This window comes from Desmodus rotundus, chromosome 3 (assembly GCF_022682495.2).
Source record: "Desmodus rotundus isolate HL8 chromosome 3, HLdesRot8A.1, whole genome shotgun sequence".
Taxonomy (NCBI): Eukaryota; Metazoa; Chordata; class Mammalia; order Chiroptera; family Phyllostomidae; genus Desmodus; species Desmodus rotundus.
Window position 1 is genome coordinate 109,488,364 of NC_071389.1, and position 20,691 is coordinate 109,509,054.

The 20,691-nt window shown below is 44.8% G+C and overlaps 1 protein-coding gene across 4 annotated transcripts in view; it reads right to left on the minus strand.

Annotated features, from left to right (window-relative positions):
- Positions 1–7,533: 7,533 nt before the first annotated feature.
- The window catches only part of ATP8A2 (ATPase phospholipid transporting 8A2), a 590,644-nt gene continuing 577,486 nt past the window's right edge, over positions 7,534–20,691 (minus strand). For all 4 annotated transcript variants that reach the window (XM_053920803.1, XM_053920801.1, XM_053920804.2 and 1 more), the window contains one exon: positions 7,534–15,539. In XM_053920803.1, coding sequence (XP_053776778.1) covers positions 15,442–15,539 — 98 coding nt within the window. In that variant the 3' untranslated portion in view covers positions 7,534–15,441. The remainder of the gene's footprint in view (positions 15,540–20,691) is intronic.

Below are 20,691 nucleotides of genomic sequence, written 5' to 3' on the forward strand. Positions count from 1 at the left end.
TAAAATAACAGTTTACAAGGAATCAACAGTAAAGTGGATGAAGCTGAGAATCAAATCAGTGATTTGGAATATAAGAAAGAAAACTAAACCCAACCAGAAAAGCAAGAAGAAAAAAGAATCCAAAAAGATAAGGATAGTGTAAAGAGCCTCTGGGACAACTTCAACTGTACCAACAGTCGCATCATGGTGGTGCCAAAAGGAGAAGAGAGAGAGCAGGAAATTAGAAACCTATTTGAAAAAACAATGAAGAAAACTTCCCTATCTTGGTGAAGGTAATAGACATACAAGCCCAGGAAGCACAGAGAGTCCCAAACAAGATGAACCTAAAGAGGTCCACCACAAGACACATTATAATTAAAATGCCAAAGGTTAAAGACGAAGAGAGAATCTTAAAAGCAGCAAGAGAAAAACAATTAGTTACCTACACGGGAGCCCCCATAAGACTGTCAGCACATTTTTCAAAACAAACTTTGCTGGATAGAAGGGATTGGCAAAAAATACTCAAAGTCATGAAAAGCAGGGACCTACAATCAAGATTATTCAGCAAAGCTATCACTTAGAATCAAAGGACAGATAAAGAGCTTCCCAGACAAGAAAAAAGTAAAATAGTTCATCATCACCAAACCAGCATTATATGAAATGTTAAAGGGTCTTCTTTAAGAGAAGAAGAAATAAAAAATACACAATAAAATGGTAGCAAATACATATCTATCAATAATTTAATCTGAAAAACAAAATAAACAAGCAGAACAGAAGCTGAATTGTAGATACAAAGAACATTTTGTTGGTGGGGAATTTGGGGGAGGGATTTTGGGGAAATGGACAAAACAGGTGAAGGGATTAAGATACAAATTGGTAGTTACAGTATAGACATGTGGATGTAAAGTACAACATAGGAAATGTAGTAGCCAAAGAACATATATGCATGACCCATGGAGATGAACAAAGTTATGGGGATTGCCTGAGAAGTTGGGGGGTGGTGGCTGGGTGGAAGGGGACAAAATGGAAAATGGGGACAACTGTAATAACATATTCAATAAAATACAATTAGAAAAGAAAATATAAATCTAATGAAAGGTATATTGGAACAGAAAAGAGTCCTTGTTCTTGTTGAACATCTAACGATCAATATTCATTCAGCAATCATTTATTGAGAAGTATCAGACCTTTATTTGATTCAGTGATCCTCTATTTCACAACGTAGTTAGAAAAAACTGTGCTTGACAAATGGTATTTTCACTCACATTCATCTCTATGGTTAGCAGAAGATGAATTGGCTATGTTAGAACCTCATGACTACAATCCCCCTTGGACTAGATGGCATATAGTGGTGCTCAATGCACGTTGGTGGCATTGACTTTTGTAGAGTTCAGTACAGAGTGAGGCACCCCATTTGGACATCTTCCACAAGCTGATTAGTTCCTGGAATGCATGCACATCTTTTTACATAGCGTGCCTGCTACGTGCATCCTCAGGTTAATAGCCCAGAGCCCCTTAAAAATTTAATAGGGTGAGAATCAAGTCTGTTTGATCGCATCTTTGTCAACTGGGAAGCAGCTGCAAAACCTTTTCTTAGTTTAATATTTACTGTCACCATCATAGATAATGCACTGGTGAAACATTTTACAGTTTAACTGTATAAGATGTTTTCACATCCATTACCTCATCCAGGATGAGACCTTTTCCTTCCCCCTGAGAGTCCTCCTGAATCCTCAGAGAGACATCTCATCTCCACACTACCTTAGTAGCTTGTACACACTTCACTTATCACATTGTGGAAGAATAAAAATGGCTACAGATTCTTTGAAACTCCTATGGAGAAGTGGGTTTCAGTCTCCTTGGATTTGAGTGTGCTCTGGGGCTTCTGCCTTAGAACGTGGCAGCTTCTACTTCCTGTCTCTTGGAACACTCACTCAGGGAACCTTGAGCTGCCACAAAAGAAGTGTGACCACCCTGAGGGCACTACGATGGAGAGACCATATGGAGAGACCCAGAGACGATGCAGAAATGGATCATTCCTGCTGAATCCTGGCCAAATTGTACATTTATGAGCACAAGAAGTGACTGTAATTCTTTTTTTTTACTATGGTAAAATATACATAGCATAAAACTTACCACTTTAACTATTTTTAAGTGTACAGTTCATTGGCATGAAGTACATTCACATTGTTGTAAACCATCACCATCTCCAGAACTTTTCATCTTCCCAAATTCCAGTTCTATATCCATTAAACACTAACTCCCTGTAACCCCTTCTCACAGCCCCTGACAACCACTTTTCTACTTTCTGTCTCTATGAATGTACCTATTCTAGGTATATCATGTATGTAGAATCATATAATATTTGTCCTCTTGTGTCTAGCTTATTTCATTTAGCATAATTTCTTCTGTGTCTAGCTTATTTCATTTAGCATAATTTCAAGTTTCATCCATATTACATATTATACTATGTGTCAGAATTTCCTTCCTTTTTTAAGGCTGAATAATATTCTATTGTGTCTACAGACTACATTTCGTTTATCCGTTCATCTGTTGATGCACACTTGTGTTTCCACATTTTCGTTATTGTGAATAATGCTGCTATGAACATGAGTGTGTAAATATCAGGTGGAGTTCCAGCTTTCAGATCTTTATACCCAAAAGTGAAATTGCTGGATCATATTGTATGTCTATGTTTATTTCTTTTTTTGAGGAAACCTGTTGTTTTAAGCCACTAAATGTTGAGGTGGTTTGTTAGATAATGACAGATAACATTTTATTTATTTACATGTCTATCTCCCTTCCTGGGTTGAGTTCTTTGGAAGCTTCATTTTTCTCTTTTCTTTCTTTTTTTTTTTTTAGCACACAGCAGCATGCCTGGAACATAGTTCTGAAATGAGTGAATGGAGATTCTCACAACCAGATGTGATCTTAAAAGTATTTATCAATCTGTCTGGCAGGTATCACCACTTATAGTTGCTGGATTGTAGAGAGTTTCATCTGCCCCTTTACTAATAAGGAAAGTGGCTATTTATCAACTGATATGGAAGTATTTCAATATTTTAACAAGCGGTGGCATTGTGCCAGAATGGGTGCAGCACATCAGCCCTGTCATCACCGTGGCTCCTGAGGAGGGAGGGAAGGCTTGTTCCCGGTCCTGTAGGTGAAAACACTGAGGTGCAGAGGACTTAAATAATATCTGCAAGGTCGCGAGGCTAATAATGACTGGCCAAATTTCTGAAGACAAGTGCTTTGATTTTAAGTCTGTGTTCATCCCATCATACAAGCTGCACTGTACACATGTGGTAACATGGGCCTGATTGGGGGGAAGTTTATAATCTTCTTGGAGAAATAGGCTTATGTGTGTAAAATGCACACTATTAAAAAAGGTGCAGGCCCACAGTGCCCAGGTGCTGTGTGGTGTAGAGACAGGAGCACCATTGTTTGAGAAGTGCTCCTAGAGGAGGTTGGCTAGAATCAAACCTCAAAGGACAAGAAACCATCAGGGAGAAGGCGAGTAAGCGGAGAGATTTGGGGGGAGGTAAGACTGGGCATCAATAGACACAGGTCTGGCTGAGGAAGACGTTCTCTTTGGTGAGCAGAAAGGTGCCATTAGGTGGGAAACAAAAGACATCATTGTCTTCCTCCCCCGGTCACTTACTTGTATGGCTAACAGGGAGGCATCTAAACACAGAGAAGTTGTAAGAGGTTGTTAGACAAGAGAAAGACAATGGCATTTGTGGAGTAAGACTTAACCACCCACTGGGGAGCTGCATATTGGGCCCTGTGTCAGCCATGGAGCCTGAATCGAAGGGCAGTTGCCATCTGCTATAAACTGCATGTTTGTGTTCCCCGTGATGTGATGGTCTTAGCAGGTGGGCCTTTTGGGAGGTGATTAGGTCATGAGGATGGAGCCCCCCTGGATGGGATTAGTGCCCTTATAAAAGGCCCCAGGGAGATGCCCGAGGCCCTTCTGCCATGTGAGGCATGGTGAGATGACCGTGCTCTTTGAACTGAGAAGCAGGCCCTCACTGGAAAAAGAACCTACATCTTGGACTTCCAAACTCCAGAACCGGGAGAAATAAATGTTATCGGCCACTTAGTCCATGGTATTTTTGTTACAGTAGTCCAAGCTAAGACACCGTGTATGCTGCATGACATGGTATCTGATTATATACCGTTGCTTATTGTCTGTCTCTTCCTCTAAATATATGTTTCAGGGGGCTGGGGACCTAGTTTGGGTTCCAAAGAGCAGTGGGAAGGGTGTCCTTGGAGCAGTACTCCTGGCCGAAGCTCCCTGGGATGGGTAGAGTTGAGATCATGAGAAGGTGTTGCTTGGCATCGGCAGAGGAGCGCACCTGAACTGCACGGCCCAGTGCTCTCCAGCCTCTGCCTGCCACTTGAGGCCTGTCCTTGGGAGCAGGAGCCTCAGTAGCTTTAGCAGAAAGGCAGGTTCTCAGACAAACATCTGGCTGTCTGCTCAGCCAGCAATGGAGGGCCCTGGGGCCTTTTTCCTTTAACCTACTCAGTTGCCAGAAGTGGGTTTTCTCCTGTCCCCAAATATAAGAAATGGGTTAAGCCCTTATACACCTTCTATGGCATTGTTGGAGCTGCTTTGCCAAATTCTCAAGGTTCTCAAGAATTTTGAGAAATCTTGAGAATTCTCAAGAATTTTTATCTTTTGTATTCTTGTACATTTGTGTCTACTTTATTCTTCCCCACAGAACCATATATGTGTATATGTGTGTGCTTATGAACACAGTTTCAAAAGCATCCTGAACGTCTGAATTGTCCCCCTCTCACATGGGGACAGCTGGTTTCAAGGGGCTCCCCTTGTCTTCCTGCTCTGCAGTGTCTCCCATCAGCAACAAGCTGATTGAAACTTTTCACCAAATAAACTGGAGAGTGGGGTTCCACTGAAACAGTTTCCAGCCAAAATGTTAAACAAGTTTGCTTGAAGGTGGTTTCTGTTACAGATGAGTAAGGGCCACCCCGCCCCTACTCCCCCATCCTCACCCAATATTAAATGTAATATTGAAACAATTTCAAAGGCCTTCTCTTGGGCCATCTTTGTAAGTCATTGGCAGGCAGCTCTCTAAAGGACACTGAGAAGGGACAAAAGTGATCTTCACAGCTCTGTTCATAGCTGAAAGGCTGTTCTGTTCCAGCTCTTAGCAGCTGCTCATACTCTCCAGGCAAGTCCCTTTAGAAAGCAAGGAGGACAACTGCCCATCCCCCAGTCACGGGCAAGATGTGTTAGGTCAGCAGAACTTTAAATCAAACAAATCTCAGTGTATGCACAACTACCATTTTGAAAGTTGAGGGGAAATCAGGAAGTGTTTCTTGGCAATTAATTTAAAATATGTCAAATGAAAACATGTTCTTTAGAGTAGGAGAGAGAGTCTATATCGCATTAAACTGTGTAAAAAAACTCTCATAACAATGATGTAGAAACTCCTGGGACAGACTCTTCCAAGGCTCAATTCAAGGCTCAGGCCAAGGCTGTTGCTCCTGTGCTCCCTTTAAGCATTTGTCACTCTGGACTCCAAAGTCAAAGACAGTTCATTACAAAAAGAGACAAACAGCTAAAGACAGGGCTTTGAGGCCAACCCTCAAGAATTTGAAATCATTTTATTTTTGTGTGTGGCCTACTTTAAATAAATGAGAGCTTAATATTTGGAAGCTGGACTCTGTGTCTGGTACTTCTGGCTTTTGGTAGATGATTTTATTTTGTATTCCTTTAGGCCAAAGCTCCATGTATAGTCCCAGTTACAACACTGCTTGGCTTTCAACAATAGCTGGAGAGTTCCCTCGAAAGATTCGGATGTGGAAGAGAACGTCGGCAGAAGCCGTCGGGGCTGCAAGCCATCTTCAGTTGCTAGGACCTCTCAAAGGCTCACATTTACTCTGGTGATCAAAAGTGAAGGATGGCATTTCAAAACACCACCATAGCATCCAAGGCAGATTTTGGAGATACGACAAAGAAATAGTGAAGGTTGGAATAGAACACTTCACTGTGGAGGGTAGTAAATCATTTTCAGTTTTATACAGTTAAAAGAAAGCCCAGACTTATATAGAGCAGAAGAAAGTCACTTCCTGCTCTGCTTTGAGCTGCAGAACTCTTCCCAAAAGTAAGGCCTGGCCTCCTGGCCTTGCCTGTGCCTGGGCTACCGAGGCTGTGCCTGCTGGCCAAATCCAGTTCTAGGTGGACACAGACGATGGGGAGGAATCAGTCAGCCAAGGGAGATTGTAGTGAATTTGAAGTGAGCAATTAAGAGGTTTTTTTGGGTTCCAGACTCAAGCCTCTACAGGGAACTGTCTCTAGCAGACTTTCTCTCCTGTCCCCTACATTCAGGTTCTGTCCTCACTTCATGCTGGGTAGTGCAGAGCTGCCCATACAAGCCAGGTGAGTGGGCTGTAAGCCAGAGCCTGAGCAGGTTTCTAGTGAGGGACCCCCCAACCCCCATGTTCGAAGGCTGAAATGGACGACCCTGACATTGGGACCTCCAGCTCCCACCTTATCCAGGTGCAACGTGGCCTCTGCAGAGTAGACAGTGAACCTCGAGGCGTGGACGCTGACCTGAATGCCACGTTCTGTTCCTACAGGGAATGAATGGGCTCAGGATCCGGTGTACTTTAAAAGAAAAATAATGTCAAGGAGGAAAACTTACGTCTGCCCTCTTAGGTTCTGTGGCTAGTCTAAGAATTAACTGACATAAGGCAGATTAATAAAAGAGCATACAAATTTAACATTTTTACCTGTACATGGGAGTCTCAGAAGGAAAATGAAGACTCCCAAGAAGCCGTTAGACCCCAGTGGGTATGTGACGGGACAAAGGCGCTTGGGCTAGTGGGAATGAACTGTGGGACAGTGACTAGGGACTATATGGAGAAAACTAATGGAGGGTCAGGGCTATGTTAGCAGGTTTGCTTGTACTGGTCCATTCCAGCGTTGCCCCCAGTCTCCGGTGATAAGAATGTTCTTCCTGGTGCTGGGAGGGAACCTTTCTCAGGGGAAATGTATAGACCTGCTTTTAGGTAGAAGCAGGAGGGCGGATAAGTCTCCCTGCATCTACCTGGGATTCTCAAGTGCTTTCAGCTCAAAATAGTCAATGTACCAAAGCAGCATATTTTGGGGGGCATGTTCTGAACCCCTTCAATAACAGAGTCATGATTTCATGCTTGATGACAGAATTTGACCTCCCCACATGTCAGTTTGCAGGGAAACTAAGATGACCTAAAGGCAGTAAAGTAATTGTGGGAAGACCTTCTAGCCACAATTTTTTCCTTTGTGTGATCAGTCCAGACTCAGCATGACCCCTCGGACCCTCTCCTCACAAAGGCAGCAGTCCCCCAGGAGCACACGGAGCTCAAGTTAATCTGCAATTCAGATTCCCCTGCACTCATGCCCTTTACCTGCAGTTACGGGCTGGCAGCCTCCAGAGCGTGTACATCGTTTGTACCTGCTGAAAAACCTCTGTGCAGAGTCCGGTGTCCCTATGGCACCAACTGCTTATTAGTGGGGAAAAAACTCCGAAGTAAAACACGGCCCAATCATTTACCTTAACAAAAGATTTATTTGAAACAGGTTTGTGCAGACATATATACCAGACAACAGAATTGATCAAAGCCACAAATCACTACATTTTCCAAAATCTCTAAAAATACAAGTAAATGCCCTTCATTTGTATTCACTCCAGGAGGGAACCCAGCACCAGTATAATGTGCTGCTGTAATTTAACAACCAGAGGACATTAATAAGACGTGAAAATGGTAACTCTTTGAGAGGGAGGGAACACAAAACCCTACACTCCACAGAAGTGCTCACCCGCTCTGCTGGGAGCCAATTAAACGTGCCCCCGCAGCCCGGCTCCTCTCTGCATAACCAGATTAAAACCTCCACGTCACAAATAATGTTTAAGTAATCTGAGCGCAGATGTGACAGCAGACAGGAGAGCACATGGCTTTGCTTGCATGAGAGAGACGCAACAAAAATGTTGCATTCAAACAGCGATCCAGTGACCTGCAGCGAGGGCGATCCGCTGAGGCCGCAGGCCCTGCTGCTTCCGGCTGGCCTTGCGTGCCGCCCGTGCTGCTGGCCCTGCTGCAGCTGTCGCACAGCGCTTCAGAGGGAAGCCAGGAGGCAGGCAGCACTGCGTGCTCTTGAGTTCAGCCGTCACTGGCAACGTGGGAGAGGGAAGATGGGCACGAGTGTTAGCCCCGGCATTGGTTTTATTAACGAAAACTCTGAAGTATATTTCCTTGCTCAGCAGTCTTGTTGGAAGGAGTAATACTCAATGACAGGACAGATTGTGTCTTGTAGTCTTTGTATTGGTGTTTATTTATCCACCTGCACCAAGCTACCTTAAGGAATGTGACTGAATCCAATCCCAGTGGACGTGGGTTCACATCCTGATCTTTGGGCTCTCTCCCTCATCCTGACCCTTTTTCTTCCACACTGAAGAGCTTGCCTGTAAAAGGCTCTTGATAAGCTCTCTTGACCCCTGAGTTTCCTGGGCAGCGTTATTTGGATAGTGCTATTACTTCAACTTTCTTCTTCCGATTTGTCATAAATCAAAGCCATCTGACACTTTGTTCCTGACTTTTAAAACGAACAGGTCTCCTTTCTTTCTTTAGCCAGGTCAGAAGAAATGCCAGTGGACTAATCTGGTGTGTTTTTCTTGGTCTGATGCCTGGGAGAAACAGCAAAGTAGATATCTCTAAGGCAACCAGGGTAAGAGATTGTCATTGGAAAGTGAGCCGGCCTGGGTGTAAAAAGAATCATTCTTTTGTGTCCCCTCAGTCAGGGGAGCCGAGGTGTTTGTCAGACTCAGCAGCTATGCATTAGGTGGTTGGTAAGTAAGGTAATGGGTGAACTTGCCCCTCTTTTCTCCTTCCATTTCTTTTGTAGCTTCTGGCCACTTCAATTTGTATTGGTTTAGCAGTCTTTCCTTCCCACTGAAGACTGCACCCTGATTCACAACTCACTCACACCCCCAAAATGAAGACACCTTTGAACACAGCCCCAGTAGGAGCTTTGGCATTAAATGAAGTGGGTGTGACAGAGAATGGAAATATGTACTATGGGACAATTCAGGATGCTGAGAAAAAGGTACACGAAGAGTATAAACATCAAGTCAACTATTTCAGATCCATCCCTTTTGGGAATACTTATTGATATATCATTACGGGGGATCCATGACCCATGGAAACCCTGCTAGCTGTTCTTCTTGCCCTTCAAGATAGACCAATGGCTAGAATGAGAGTCTCGGTACTCTTCCCCAAGGCTGCCCTGAGACAACAACTGTCCTCAGTCCAAGAAGAGTCAGAAACAAAGCCAACTAGTGTACACTTCTCCCTTTTATTGGGTGGGATGGGGGGCTTTGTGCTCACTATCTCCATCACTGTTGTATTTGCCAATTTAAGCACTTGCATAAAGAAAGTATTTAATGAATATGATGGGGGATGCCACCTTTTGACTTGACCTGATAAAGACCTTTATTTGCTAAGTCATTATTTCAGGCTCTGCTTAACCATAACCACAGTTTCCCTGCTCACCTTTTTTTATGGATCCCAGGAGATGAAGGCTACATTTCAAATGCTGAGGCTAAATCACTCCTTGAATTATGCTGGGACAATGACCCTGGGCAGTAATTCAAACCCTGGCTAAAACGTGTGCAGTTTTTTCACATGTTCAAAACTAAAGACAACCTTGTCCTAGGGCAGAGTTTTGCGAACAGTTCATTCAACTTATGGTCTAAGACATAAATCCCTAGGAAGAAGAATATGATAGAAAGTTCCATTCCTTATGGTTCAAAAAATAAGATAAAGGGTCATTGTTATAACAAATGGAGATTATAGGGTATAGCTTTATTTTAAAAATATTCAACCTTAAAGCCTGTAATACATGTGTCCATATGCATTTTCAGATGTTAGTTACCTACACTCGCTTTTTTTTCATTATTCACTGCTTCTTGACAAGTTAGTACTGATTTTCACTGCCAGCTCCCTACAGCAAGACCTGATGCCTTGTCAAGGAAAAGAAAATGTCAACACAGTTCTCAGTCTTGCTCTGCTGAAACCCAGGCTCACGTTTTAGGATATTAATCTGTGAGTGTTAAAGAAACAGTATCTCCGTTCTCCAAAGCACAGGCCCTATATGCTGTACTGATCCAGAAAATGTTGTCACACGTATGCATGTGTGTGGGAGATGGGAGAAGGAATCGCTGGTCAGGAAGCCCAGAATATTCTGCCTAGAGACAAGAGAGACCCTTTCAGCTATATCCCCCTTGTTGTTACAAAGCCCATTCTGATCAGCAATGTGGTGCTAATGCAGGCAGCGAAGCAGAAATGGTTGGTATATTCTGCTCTCTTCTCCTCCCTTTTTAGTGTGCACTTTCCATAGCCTCCCTTGCCTGCCTATGCTGACGTGGAGCTGAACTCAGGACCAAGTGCTCTGAGTGGCTGGTCTCCTTCTGCAGAGTCAGCAAAGTGGGACATAGACTCACACTAGAGCTGGCAGTCTGCCCATGTGCAACACTAGACCAGAGCTGAGCCTGGTGGATGCTGCCACTTGAGCCCAATCCAGAGGCAGGCGCTGTTGTGTTGACTGAGTATGACCTGCCAGGCTCTGTGTCACTTATCATGTGGCAGCGTGACAAGTCCCATGTGGCATTTTCACTGAGCTGACAGCCAGAGTATGAAACTTAGTCCAGTCCACCCTGCTCCCTGGGGAGGGGTTGTGTATGACACTGACCTCAATTTAAAGACAGGACAAATGTCACAGCCCCTGAGTTGGCTCTGTCTAAATATTCTACATCATACGTAGTGACAGCTGCTCCTCCTAGAAACCCAATTTAGTCATTTGGCTACAAGATAGTTTAATTGCATGGGAGAATAAATAGGAAGGCATCACATCTACTATCTTCTGTGTGCGTATTTCATTATTGCAAAAACTGTTTAGAGTACTTCTCCAGAAAATTGGAAAATATACTTAAATGTCAAAAATCTGAACTGTATTTTAATGTAAAAAATAAAATAAAAAACGGAAAGCCCCCCAAAAACACATGTACACACTAAAATTCACAAATCTGATTCAGAAGGTTTCAAGTTCAAGAAAGAGCTAAATGTTTGACAAAGAATTGAGTTTGAGTTCCCTCTTTCCAAGTAGGCTTAGTTCCAAAAGAAACCAAATAGTCAAGATGTCTAATGCACATTCAATTCTCATTTTCAATCCTCCTCTGTATTTAAACCATCATCTTTCCAGGTGTTCAATGAAGACACACCTTGATTTGTGTTAGTTATTAGACATTTTTTCCTGTAATTTCAGCATGATAGTCCTTCAATGATTCATCTTGCTGGGTGCTATAGCATTTAAATGTTTCATCACCTTGGGGAAGAAAAAGTGGCAACTGTTAATTGCTTTGTCCTGCTCCCCGACAAGCCCTGGATCCTAGTCACCTCTTAAGTGAGTGATTAGTTTTCTTTTTTAAAATTGTATTTTATTGATTATGTGATTACAGTTGTCCTGATTTTTCTCCCTTCGCCCCCCTTCCACCCATCACCCCTTGCTCCCTCAGGCAATTCCCCCACCATTGTTCATGTCCATCGGTCATGCATATAAATTCTTTGGCTACTCCATTTCCTATACTGTACTTTACATCCCCAAGGCTATTCTGTAACTATCTATTTGTACTTCTTAATCCCCTCACCTCTCCACCCATTTCCCCACACATCCCTCCTATCTGGCAACCATCAAAACGCTCTCGGTATACATGATTCTGTCTCTGTTCTCCTTGTTTCCTTAGTTTTTTTTTTTTTTAAGATTCAATTGTTGCTAGAGTTATAATTTTTTGTCATTTTATTGTTCATAGTTTTGACCTTCTTTTTCTTACATAAGTCCCTTTAACATTGCATATAATAATGGTTGAGTGATGATGAACTCTTTTAGTTTTTTCTTGTCTGGGAAGGTCTTTATATGCTCTTCGATTCTAAATGATAGCTTTGCTGGGTGCAATCTTGGCTATAGGTCCCTGCTTTTCATGACTTTGAATATTTCTTGCCAGTCCTTCTAGCCTGCAAAATTTCTTTGGAGAAATTAGCTGATAGTCTTATGGGAACTACCCTGCAGGTAACTAGCTGCTTTTCTTTTGCTGCTTTTAAGATTCTTTCTTTATCTTTAACCTTTGACATTTAATTATGATGTGTCTTGCAGTGGGCCTCTTTGCATCCATCTTGTTTGGAACTCTCTGTGCTTCCTGGATTTGCATGTGTATTTCCTTCACCAAATTAGGGAAGTTTTCTTTCAGTATTTTTTCAGATAGATTTCCAATTTCTTGCTCTTTCTCTTCTCCTTGTTGCACCCCATGATGCGAATGTGGGAACATATCCCAGAGGCTGCTTATACTATCCTTGTTTTTTTGAATTATTTTTCCTTCTTGTTGTTCTGATTGGTCATTTCTTGCTTCCTTATATTCCAAATCAGTGACTTGATTCTAGGTTTCATCCACTCTACTGTTGTTTCCCTGTAAATTGTTCTTTATTTCAATTAGGGAATCCTTTGTTTCTGACTGGATCTTTTCTATGCTGTTGAGGTCCTCACTAAGTTCCTGGAGCATCCTTATAAGCAGTGTTTTGAACTCTGCATCTGATAGATTGCTTCTCTCCATTTCATGCAGCTCTATTTCTGGAGTTTTGATCTGTTCTTTCATTTGGGCCATGTTTTTTTTTGTCTCCTCATTTTGGCAGCCTTCTTGTGTTTGTTTCTATGTATTAGGTAGAGCTTCTATGACTCGCTGTGTTGGTTGAGTGGACTAATGTAGTAAGTGTCCTTTAGGGTCCAGTGGTACAGCCTCCCCTATCACCAAGCTGAGTACTCAAGGTGCACCTTGCATGTGAACTGAGTGCACCCTCCTCTTGTAATTGAGTTTTGGTTGCTGCTGGCAGACCAATGGGAGGGATTAACCCAGGACAACCGGCTACAAGGATTGCCTGTGACCACTGACCACCAACCTCTGCCCTCAATGGAGGATCAGCTGCGCAGGGGCAGGGTAGTGGTGCTCCGATGTGGTCTGTAGCTGTCTACTGGGTGTGCTGGCCCTGGGGTTTCCTGGGTGGTCCAGGCTAAGGTCAACCCCCACCTGTGTTTTGCCCAGGGCCACCCTGCCTGAGATACAAAGTAATCTGTGATAGCTGCTACTTGTGCTGAACTTGGAGATTCCCAGGTAAAGCCAAGCTGTGAATCTAGGCTGGCTACTGCTAATGCTGGGCCTAGGGCTCACTGAGGCCAGCTGTTGCTTGTTTGAGAGGATTTAGGAAGTTGTTAAGCATGAGCCAAGACCAGCTATTCACATGGAAAAGCAGCTTGGGTAGGCCTGTAAGTTGGGTGGGGCCATAAATTGGGTATGGCAGAATCTCTGGGGATCTCCAAGGTGGGTCAAATAGTATTAGCCAGGTTGATGGAGTCTCAAATATGACATCAGTTTGCTGGCTCAGTCTGGATGGATGTGGTTTGTTTAATTCCATAGTTGTCAGAATTTCATTCAACTCAATTTCTGATGGTTCTGAGTGATGGTTGTTCTATATTTTAGTTGTAATTTTGATGTGGTTGTGTGAAGAGGAGAGCCACATCTGTTTACACTGCCATCTTGAATGGAGGGCAGGGATTAGTTTTCTTAGTCAATGCAAATCATACTCTAAATTATTTCAATGCCTCGTAAGTTGTAGATGTTCTAAAAATAAAGGGCTAGGAAGCAAAGTGCACTATTGTTCTGTTTCCTAATTTAGCCCAGCCATTCCCAGAGGAACTGTGCCACTGCAACCAGCAACAGCTGCCCAGAAGTATTTATGTTAAGCTATCCAAAAATCTGGTTTGGCAACCAAAGCCGAGAGGAGAGAACGTGCCTCCAGGCTGGTCGTTTATTAAGGGCTCCAGGTGCTCACATTGCTGCCCGAAGGCATCGAGGTTCTGTCCAAATTTAGAACAAGAGGCTCTGCAGTTTGGAAAGTCAATTATGTCCCTTCCTCATTTTACACTCAGGGTGCTTCCTACTGTGAGCAGTGCCTGCATCTAACACTGACTGAATAAGGAAGGAAACCTCTTGATATAAAAAAGGTGTTGAAATATTTTGAATTCTTTGCAATTAAAACTGCCTGTCAACATCTTGTTTAACCTCCTGGACATATTAGGCTGATCAGGACAATTGTCTGGGCTTCAGGGCTTGATTTAGAGTTTCTACTCAGATTTGGTGGGAAATGTCTCCTATGTCCTCCTCCCTGCGTCTGTGTCCTTGGTTTGGGCTTTCTCCTTCCGTGGTCATCCTTCTTCCCCACACCCAGAGGCCCTTACTCTCTCATCTGGGTTTGCACATCCTTTCTGGTTCTAGAGCTACAGAGTAATAGGTATATTCCTTCGCTGGGGAGACGTGCTCTAAATTCATTCATTTTCCAACAGAGAAAATCCAAAATGTGCCCTCAATTCCCAAGAAGACAAGTGTGGGTTCAAAGTTAGGCGGATGCCAGAGGCCCAGTGGTCTGGAAGCTGGGAAGTGATACTGAGAGCCTGACCAGAGCTGGTCTCCGCCCCTACCCTGACCCACAGGCTTCCCTCACCACAAAGAGGCAGATACACATGTAGAATATATGCGGAAAAGGGTAGTGGAAGAAGGGGTTTCTTGCATATGTATCTGGATCTGTGGTAGAAAGTGTGTGGACTCAGACTGTTGCCCACCAGTGGCCATGCACTGAGCGCGGTGGCCAGCCATGCCTGTCTGGGACGAGCAACTTGGGTGCATGGGAGGGCTGGGTTGGAAGGCACCTAGGAAGGTACAGGTATGCTGTTGGACATCGATGGTTTGCCCCACTGGGAATGTGGCAAAGGGGTTCAAATCAACATTCTCAGGTTTCCCACCCAGATACACATATTTGTGATTTCACTGCAATCAAGAAGTTTATGCCAACTTCATACAAACAAAATAGAAAACAAAGCAAGACGGAACTCGCCTAAAGTAAAGTTTACATGCTGCCCCGTGGACTTAATCTGTGAGGTAACAAAACAGGAAGCAAGGGTGTCCCAGCTCCCCTGTCACAAGGTGGGTTTCTCACGCAACATAAAACCCTTTTATCTTTGCTCCCAGAACAACTTGTACTGATGTTTAAATATCGGTGTAACATAATGTTTTTAATTTCACACTTCACAGAGCACAGTTGAATGCTTCATAACAAGGTAAACAAAGATTAGGCCAAGCACTGCAGACAAACTGGGAGGGAGAAATGGCTTCCCCTGCGGTACAAACCCCAGGTTTGCGCGGGAATATATAACTAACAAACTGGTTGGCTAAGGCCACAGAAATGTGTTTTCCCATGTTTTGGCTGCTGACACCAGTCTCTTCTGACAAAGACATGTTCATAATGGGTACAACAAATCGCATCTGTTTCCTAAAATCAATCAGGAAAACTCGACTCTTATTTCTGCCTCGATTTCTTTTTGGTGGTGTCATAAGCACGAACAATTTCTTCCTGAGTAACAGCTCCATGCTCTTCTTGAGAGAAGGCGTACCCATCTGAAAGAAGCACAGAGGAGGTCGTGGTTAAGAGCAGAATTAGGGGAGTGCACTAGGTTTGGAAGAAGCTGTTTGTGGGGAGCCTGCCTCTGAACTTCCACACATTAGCCTCGTCAGCATTGGGCCGGTGGGGGAATTGGAGACGGGAAGCCTGTGACCCAGTCGGGGAGCGTGGGCAGGGTGGGTGTGATGGCAGGACACAGCCCGGTGGGCCGTGTCCCAGGGGTTCTGGCTGCTGATGCTGGGATGGGAAAGGCTCTGTGGGGCGGCCTCTCATTTAGGGGGCTGCAGCTGAGTTCAGCCTGGGAAGCATAAACAGTGGGTCACACTGGTCCATGTCTGCACTTTCCCACCACCAATCAAGTTGTTTGGCTCCGGAAACATCCCAGCGTGCCTGAAGCTGCAGGCTGGCTGGGTAATTTGTGAAGCTGTGAACGTGCTGGGAAAACATGCACACGCTAATAGTGAACGATGGCAAGGGGCACGTGATGCTTGGAGAGTTCCTGTTTTTAAATTGGGCTGATTTGGGCTGGTAATAAGAAATTACTGTGGGTTTATTTTTGTGTAAACAAAGAAAAAGATCACAAGATAAAATCAAGAGGAATTCAGTGATTGGCCCTGTGGCCACAAGAAGACTGGTTCTTACAACCAGCTGCAGTAGTAGTAGTAGTAATAGCAACAGCCAACGATTATTAAATGCTCTGTGTATCAGGTACTGTCCTATGTACTGTGCACAAATACCTCATTTATTCCCCTCAACAGCCCTATGAGACATGTGCTAGTATATTTCCCATTTAACAGATGGGAAAACTGAGGCATGGGGTGATTTCATGATCTGCCCAAAGTCCAGACATAGTGAGTGGCAGAATTTGGAGCCAGACCCAGGCAGTGTTTCTGCAGGGCCCACATTCTACTGCATCACCAGTTCTGAAAAGGGTTAGCTTCAGTGAGCCCAAAGTGGGGCTTTCCTTCCTAACTGGTTCTTCCCACAGATGGGACACTCACCAGATGCCCTCTCTGTTGGCTAACCCTCCTGGATGAGACATTCTGACCAAAGACAACACAGTGAAAAGGCCGACAGTGGTGACCCTGCCTATGCATACTTGTGACTAATTGAGAGCCACTAGTTCACTGTCATAGTCTTTAAAGGAGAAAAAGAAATCAGAAATTCTGTCCATGGATCATCTCCTGGATTGTTAATTATTTTACTCAGACCTCTGGCTTTAAAAAAAAAGAGTTTATGGAGGATAAAGACATACAATAACAGTGTGTAAGAGTCTTTGAGGGGACGGAGAAGAAGAGAATTCAGAAGAGTCTCAGGTGACTTCTCACTCTGTGGATGCCTGTAAAACTCAGAGCTCCTGTTCCTGGGCTGGCTTCCCAGTTCATGCCTTTCAGCCTCCTTCTGAGAAAACCCAAGGGCTCAGAAGGGCCACCCAGGAGGCCAGAGCTGGTCTCCAGAGGTGGGCTGGGGCCGACTGAGGACATGGCCAAGCAGCTGGGGGTGGGGTTGTGTGAAAACAGAACAAGCCAGCCAGCCTGACCCAGAACCGAGAGCAATCTCCCACAGGGAACTCTTGTCTGCTCGCTGACTACATCACTAACGAAATCAAACCCACAAACCCCAAAATCCCACCCTGCATGGTAGCCAGGGAAAGCAGCCGCCCCGGGGCCACCGTGCGCCCCACCTAGCTGGGCACTGAGCAGGTATGTCTGGAGCAGAAAGGCAGAAGCAAGCCTGGAGAGGGGGCCCTGGGCCCAGCACACTTGACTTCCTCACGATGGATTTCCACACAAGGAAGCTTTGCTTTCAGTCTCACTGCCTTAGAGGCTGCAGAGAATCTGAAGAGGAAACACTCCTCTGATCCTGTTTCTCTGATAGCTTGTAGATTCTCCCGAGTTGCTTGATCAGAAATAAACAGGTCCAAGGAATCCTCCATGATGCCCAGCTCTGAGGGGTGGCTTCTCCCCTGCTCCCTCCCTCCCTCCCCCTGTCCCCTCCCTCCTGTGCTGGGCTACCAGCCTGTCCCAGCACAAGTGCTCTTTGTGCAGCATCTTCACTGCAATCCTAGAAGAGACGCCTTTCCTTGGGATGTGGCAAAGGAAAATCCAGCAAATAACACTGTCTCTCCTGGCGACAAGACTGCGAACTGTGGTCAACTTGAGCAGTCTTCGTTCTTGTGAATGCCTCCTGTTTCTGGGTGGGGCCCCACAGCAGCTGTGTCTGGACCTCCTGAGTGCTGCAGTGACAGTCCTGTCACAGCTCTGTGGCACCCCCAGAGGATGCTTATGGCCTGGACAGAAACGGCTCTGGTCCCAGGCAACGGGAACACTTTGTAAGTGTTCTTCGTGAACGATTCTGGGGCAGGGTTGACTCCTGAGCCTTCCACCCTGAAGTCAGCTTTCCCAACCTGCTCTGCTTTCATCACGGATCTGGGTGTCTATGGCAGAGGCACTGGGGGCAAGAAGGGCTGGTTCTAATCCCTGCTTGGCAGTAACTCAGCCATGGGACCATGGGCTCTGTAAGCTCTCTAGGTCTCCTTGGTTTACTTTTCTATAAAAAAGCCAAAAACCAAAAACCAAAAAAATGGCCTGGACCAGGTGAGGTCCAGCTTCTCAGCTCTGGGCCTCCATGTGGGCACTGGTGTGGTCCTGGCTAGCTGTTCCCAGGCCACAGAACCCTTGCCTTTGTTCAGGGCTAACTCACACTAGGCAACAGTGGGGGAGTCCTCTAAAAGAAAGGCGCCTGTCTCAACAATCAGTCCCAGCAGAACAATTGCTACTATCTTTTGGATGTGTTTTTTGGGGGGTGGGGTGGGGGGAAGTAAGGGGTGGAGGGGAGGGAATAAAAGGAACCTGTTGAGACGGAAACATTGTTTTGGAGTGTCCTTTTGGGAAAGGCATTTCAGCATTTGGAGTTGTCCATTCCCCTTTAGTTCTCCTGTCTTTCATTCGTTTCTGCCTGTGCCTACCGGGAAACCAGCTGCAGTGGATTCTTCTGCTTGTAGTGGGACGGCGCCCTCAGTGTCTATCTGCCTCACTGGCCCAGGGCCTTCTGGTGGGATTGATTGCTCAGCCCCTCACTCTCCAGCAGCAGAGATGGCAGAGAGAGGCTCCGGGTCCAACAGTGAATCTCTTCCCTCTGGGCAAGCAGAGCTCCCCGAGGTCACTGCTGAGTTGTTTCTCTGCCAATTCCTGTCCGTTGTATCTACCATCATGTTTCCAAAATGTTCTACACTGAGACTTTCTGAACCTCAACTGAGACTGACAGTGGACTTTGTAATTCAAGAATAAAAGGATGGCCCGATAGGATTATCCTAGGAGTGGAGGTATGCCCCTGGCTCACAAAAAATATCCTGGTGGGGGTTAGAATAATAATGGAAGAAGTTTTAGTGGGACAAGGGCATTGGTGAGCCCCAAGTGGGGCCTGTACCCTTCAGCCAGTCAGAGACACAGCATCAGTTCACCAGCTTCCGCCTGATGAATGTTTAACTGCCATTGGTATCCAAACAGGGGCCTCACAGAGGAAACTTCGGGCTCTTAAGCATTTCCCACTTCCACTCCTCTTTCAGGAAGTCCTGACAGCCACGAAGTACTGATGGGGCCTGGAGAAAGCGCCCAGCTTGAACTCTCCCTGGCTGGCCTTCTAATGTGTCTGCCTCCTAAGTGCTCAGCCACAGCCAGAATCTGGGAACAAAATGGGGCAGGTGAAAGGAGATAAAGCAGTGGGTGAATTTCTTAGTTATTTTGACTAGTCCTTGTAGAACTTTTGGTGATGTCTATAGTATCATGTCGTCCCCCCCATTATTATGGAATAAAACTCCCCTTCAGTAGTATTCTTTTGAATCTGAGCTCTTATAACATCTTAATGAAAGTAGCAGTTTCCTGTCTGGAAACATATTCCTAATAGCAGGAGAAATGGGGAATACTGTGGGATGACAGGGGCATTAGACCATGCAGGACACTCTGACCTCCCTTACACATACCATGTTGGTGGCTCATAAGAAACTACAAGTACTTCCAAGATTGGAGTATCTTTCCAGTTTCCTGGGAAGACTGAGGCCCACGACAGCAGAGGGCCCAGGGCAGCCGCCAAGGACATCTCACCCACCAGGAGCCACGCGAGTTGCTGGATGAGCCACCTCCTCTAGTTGTCATTGACGGGGACAGTCTATTGTCAACCAAGTTCCTGCTACTCATTTCTGGGTGTTTTTAAAATGTAGTGTGATTTTTAGAAGCTCTTTGATTTCGTATACTTGTTCATTAGAATTTTTTGTCCTTCAAAATGTTGGGATTTAAGCAAAACATTTAGTAGTTGTTTTAAGACTTTTTATGACTCTTCCACTTGGTCTTTAATCTATACGGTCGCCTCTTGAACAACATAGGTTCGAACCGTGTGGGTCCATTTATATGCAAGTTTTTCAGTAAATACTGTAAATGTATTTTCTCTTCTTTATGACTTAGTTAATAATGTTTTCTTTTCTCTAGCTTACTATCTAAGAATACAGCGTCTAATACATATAATATGTAAAATATGTGCTAATCAACTATGTATGCTACCAGTAAGGCTTCTGGTCACCAATAGGCCATAAGTTTTGGGGGACATGCAAATTTTGAACTGAGGTCAGCGTCCCTAACGCCTCCCTTGGTCAGGGTCAACTGCACACATAACACATTGCATGTGCTCTTTCCGTGGTTACTGTGAAACACGCGTTAGAGAAGCAGCATGGCTCCCTGGCACGAAGGGGCAGTTTAGAAACCAGTGTGCGTTTTCCTTGTGTCTGGTATGTACATCATCGTGAAGCCTCGCACAGACTAAGGAAGCTTATTATTATTATAATTCTACTTTTCCCCCAGAGGATAAAACAAAAATTTAGAGAAATATTAAGTTACCCAAAGTGACTCAACTAGTGGCAGAAAAAATACATAGCTAATACCTAACATTTATTGGACTCTGTATTGTCAGGCATTATTCTAGGCTCTTTACGATCTCACTTAATCCTCCCAACAACTCCAAGTGAGTTTTGATATCATCTCCATTCTACAAACATGGAAATAGAGAGGTTAACTTGCCTGAGATCACAAAAAGGTGGCCAAGCCAGGGCAGGAGGCCAGGCAGCTCAGCCCCAGAGGCTGGCCTCCCACGCCGCAC